Source organism: Chiloscyllium plagiosum, chromosome 21, assembly GCF_004010195.1.
Source record: "Chiloscyllium plagiosum isolate BGI_BamShark_2017 chromosome 21, ASM401019v2, whole genome shotgun sequence".
NCBI classification, from domain to species: domain Eukaryota; kingdom Metazoa; phylum Chordata; class Chondrichthyes; order Orectolobiformes; family Hemiscylliidae; genus Chiloscyllium; species Chiloscyllium plagiosum.
The window spans coordinates 4730241-4734781 of record NC_057730.1 but is presented as its reverse complement, the minus strand read 5'-3'; the positions used below and the strand labels follow the sequence as shown (position 1 = coordinate 4734781).

General features: G+C 38.0%; 1 protein-coding gene across 1 annotated transcript in view; it reads right to left on the bottom strand.

Annotated features, from left to right (window-relative positions):
• Positions 1-1853: 1853 nt before the first annotated feature.
• Positions 1854-4541, bottom strand: part of rab40c (RAB40c, member RAS oncogene family) — an 89094-nt gene continuing 86406 nt past the window's right edge. The window contains exon 6 of the mRNA XM_043711126.1: positions 1854-3578. Within this exon, the coding sequence (XP_043567061.1) occupies positions 3301-3578 (278 nt within the window). The 3' untranslated portion in view covers positions 1854-3300. The remainder of the gene's footprint in view (positions 3579-4541) is intronic.

Here is a 4541-nt window from a genome sequence, read left to right as displayed (position 1 = left end):
TCCATCACAACTGGGTACCACTTAACCAGCTACTTATTTTGATTGGTTGTGATTTGGATGTTGTTAAGCAATCTAACTGTTCCAAACCAGATGTAGGTGGATTTTCCAAAGGAATAAGTTGACTAGGGATAGTCAACATGGCTGTGTGAAGGGTAGGTCATGCCTCACAAAACTTTGAGATGGGTGACCAAACAGATGGATGAGGGCAAAGTGGTTGATGTGGTGTATATAGATTTAGGTAAGGTGTTTGATAAAGTTCCCCACAGTAGGCTATTGCACAAAATAGCAAGGCATGGAATGGAGGAGGACTTAGCAGTTTGGATCAGAAATTGGCTAGCTGAAAGACGACAAAGGGTGGTGGTTGAGAAGTAATATTTATCGTGGACTTCAGTCACTAGTGGTGTAATCCGATTTGGGGCCACTGCTGTTCGTCATTTACATAAATGACCAGGATAAGGGCATAGAAGGATGGGTTAATAAATGTGTAGATGACATGAAGGTCGGTAGAGTTGTGGGTAGTTCTGAAGGATTTTTATAGGTTACAGAGAGACATAGATAAGCTGTAGAGCTGGGCTGAAAGGTGGCAATTGGAGTTTAATGTGGAAAAGTGTGAGATGATTCACTAATGGAAGGAGTAACAGGAATGCAAAGTACTAGGCTAATGTTAAGATTCTTGTAGTGTAGATAAGCAGAGAGATTTTGGTGTCCATGTACATAGATCCTTGAACGCGGCCACCCTGATTGATAGGGTTGTTAAGGTGGCATACAGTGTGCTAACTTTTATTGGCAGAGGGATTGAGTTTTGGAATCATGGAGGTCATGCTGCAGCTGTACAGAACTCTGGTGCAGCCGCAATTTGAGTATTGTGTACAGTTCTGGTCACCGTATTATAGGAAGGATGTGGAAGATTTGTAAAGGGTTCAGAGGACATTTACTAGGACATTGCCTGGTATGGAGGGAAGGTCTTATGAGGAAAGGCTGAGGGACTTTAGGCTGTTTTCATTCGAGAGAATAAATTTGAGAGGTGACTTAATTGAGACATAAGATAATCAGAGGGTTAGATAGTGAGCGTTTTTCCTTGGATGGTGATGGCTAGCACGAGGGGCTTTAAATTAAGGAGTGACAGATATAGTACAGATGTCAGAGGTACTTTCTTTACTCAGTAGTAGGGGCGTGGAACACACTGCCTGCAACAGTAGTAGACTTGCCAAATTTAAGGGCATTTAAATGGTCATTGGATAGGCATATGGACGAGAATGGAATAGTGTAGGTTAGATGGACTTCAGATTGTTACGCCAACCTGTGAAACCATCGAAGGCCGAAGGGCCTGTACTACGTTGTAATGTTCTATCAATTGGGCTTCTGTTAATGATATAGAATTTTGGACTATAGCATGAATTTCAGCCCCTCAAAAGTAGTATCCATGTAATAGTGGACCTCATAAATTTAACCTTAAAAAGTAGCTTAAAAAAAAAACTGGAAGTGATATCATCCACCACATCAGACCAAAATAGATAAACAGCAAGCAGGACAGAACACTGGCACTTCATCGAAGACTCAATGATGATGTTACCTAGCATGGTGATGAAACATCTGAGAACAAATCTACCAGCTCAGCGAGTAAACTTACGACCCAAACAGGATGGTAGCCAATTAGAATTGCACATAGCTGTGGTGCTATACCTCACCATTGAGATGGCAATAGTCAGTCACTTATCGGAAATATTTTGAATTTATCAAATACTTCAAAAGTATCACCCACATTTTCACAACTCCTCAAAAGGACTGTCATGCTTGAAGTTTTGTTGTGGAGTGCATTTGGTAATTCAATAAATGAAAACAAACTAAGCACCTATTTTGCAAAAAATGTATTTCACAGTTGAACATTGAAACTGTACAAAGAAAAATGCCAATAAAACACAAAATCATTCTCAAGTGTCACAGCAGCTATAATAAATGTGAAATAGTGTTTTACATAATTAAACATCTTACTTCAATTGTTCCCTTTTTTCTCAAAGACTAGGTGATACTGCAACTATTGTCCAGTTCAGGTGCAGAAGGTGGCCTATCCTCAGTGTTACTTTAGATCTCTCCTATGCATTCTTTCCATTTTGTCAGTTTACTTTTGACAATTGGGGAAAGCTGTCACAATTATTGGCCAAAATGCAAAGATTCTTATAGAAAGAAGAGAAATACTATAGTAATTACTTACAAACAGGGAAACAGATCTATTTACTATCTTTTGTTAGAAAGGGGGAAAAGAGGTGAGAGAAAAGTGATAGGGTGCTCCTGGCATACTAATGTTGTTAAAACCATTGCTATAAAACTTTTTTTCAAAACGACCTGAAAGGACATGACAAGACCAAATCTAAAGTTTTCTGCTCAGCTGATTTTCATTTAGACTTCAGTTTCACCTGGAGATGTTTTTGATGTTGACTTGACAGTTTGTTTTAATGTAGCTGAAAAAAAGACAGCATCCTTGATTTGTCCAGAAGTTGAAGATGGAGATGAAATCCCCATCACTTGAACCAAGATCACCACAACCTTTGCTAATGTGGAAGACAGATAAACAACCACTAAAATCAATGATGGTATCATACATTATGATAGAAAAAATATTACAAGTTGTCTATAACATATAAATTAAATAGTAATACATATTATTAATTTGTAGTAAGAATTGTGGAAAACTTATGACCTTGGCAGTCAACCATCGGTCTTAAGAGTTGTCCTGGTCTTTACAATTTAAAGATGCAAGGCATGGTTAAGGTATGAAAGGCCACATGCAGGCCGTTGCAGGCTAGATATAGTCTATAATATTAAAAAGGCACGGAAGTTTAGTGATGCTAGTAGAATTATAATAGCAAGAGCATTCTTTGCATTTGTACTGGTTCAATTCCCAGAGATTCTTCTTTCCACCACACAGCAATAATATATTAGTCATGAGGACAAAGGTAAAGAATTAAGTTCTGATCAAAGCCATGTAAACATGCCAGTACCACCTTCCTTAAAAAAAACTGCTTATCCCTTTATTAACAGTGGCACCTGCAAGCCTCCTTACAACACTCTAGTTCGAAATTTCAGTGCAAATTGTCAAAACAAAAATGTAACGAGTGCCCGTTTCAACTAGCGTGTTTACTCATTGATCAACGAGGGAAAAATTTCTTTGAAAAATGCAGAACACTTCTTCATTTGGTCCAGTAAGAAGCTGCAAGAATGTTCCATAGGAGTTCAGGTTTCAAGCTTGACCAGCTGACAAAGTTCTTGCCAAACGAGACAGCTTGAAACAAAACATTTTCGCTAAGAGATTTTGCAGTTAGTGCGTGTGCAACTCTGAGGTGGACTCTGTGGTGGTCGGGGGGGTTTGGTTGACCTCTTCAAACTGTTGCCCTTGCTTCCACCACTGCTTGAGGCTAATGAGTACGAACGGCCATGCATCATGACAGCATTCATTCCATTGGCCATGGAGAAAGACTTGAGGTGACTTTTTATGGCAACAGGTAGTGGTAATTTGTCAATAAGGTGAACAGGTGTACAAGAAACAATGGCTCGGCAACAAAGGTCTTGCAGTGTGAAGACTGTTTATAAAAAAAAGGGAAAACATTAAACACAATCTTGAGTAAGTACTACTTTAATATTAACTCCAGTTTAAAATTCATCTGAAACATCCAGAAAAAAATGGATTATAAATTTCTTTTGAAAATGGTAACTTAGGAAGGTGTTATAAAGTTAAAATACAGAAGACCGTGAACCCTTCAACATTTTCAAACAGTTTACTATTCATAAGAATGGAGTAATAGCAGTTGCAAAATTGCCAGTTTTCAAAATTGTTGGAACCCATACAAAAGCCATTTAAGATAGCTAGTGATACTGCAGTTTCAAACAAGATCACCCAGTGCACAAGCCAGTCTTCAAGATTTCTATTTGGGAATTCAAGCCAAAAAAACTGGAAACAACAGAAGCCATGCAAATGGCTAAAATTACAAGGAATCAATGATTGGCTTGCTATTTAGTAAAATCCAAGAAGTGTGTGTGTTTTGGTTAAAGACCCAGTAACAGACAAAATGGCAAACTAAGTGCCAGTGCTCCCTTTTGTAACAAAAAATTAGTCTTTATTCTTTTTAATTAAAAATGATCACAACTTTCTGTAGATCAGTTTCTAGTCTAGTATACGCAGTTCTTCCTTCTGACCACTGCATATAAATGTTATTTTAATAACAATTTGGGAGAGCATCATCACCTCCACATTGATGATGAATGTTAAAATAAAACCCCAGGTTTGGTCTTGCCAAAGGAAAATTAATTGTTGAATTTTTTTATTAATTTTAATTTTTCAATTTTATTAGTAAACTCTGCTTTCAAACCCATTTCTCCCATTGGAGTCTGACAATTTTATAGGACAATTTGGGAATCATTGCCAAATTGCCTGTAGTGTTAGGTAAGGAGTAAATGTAGGGGTATGGGTGGGTTACGCTTCGGCGGGTCGGTGTGGACTTGTTGGGCCAAAGGGCCTGTTTCCACACTGTAATGTAATCTGTAAT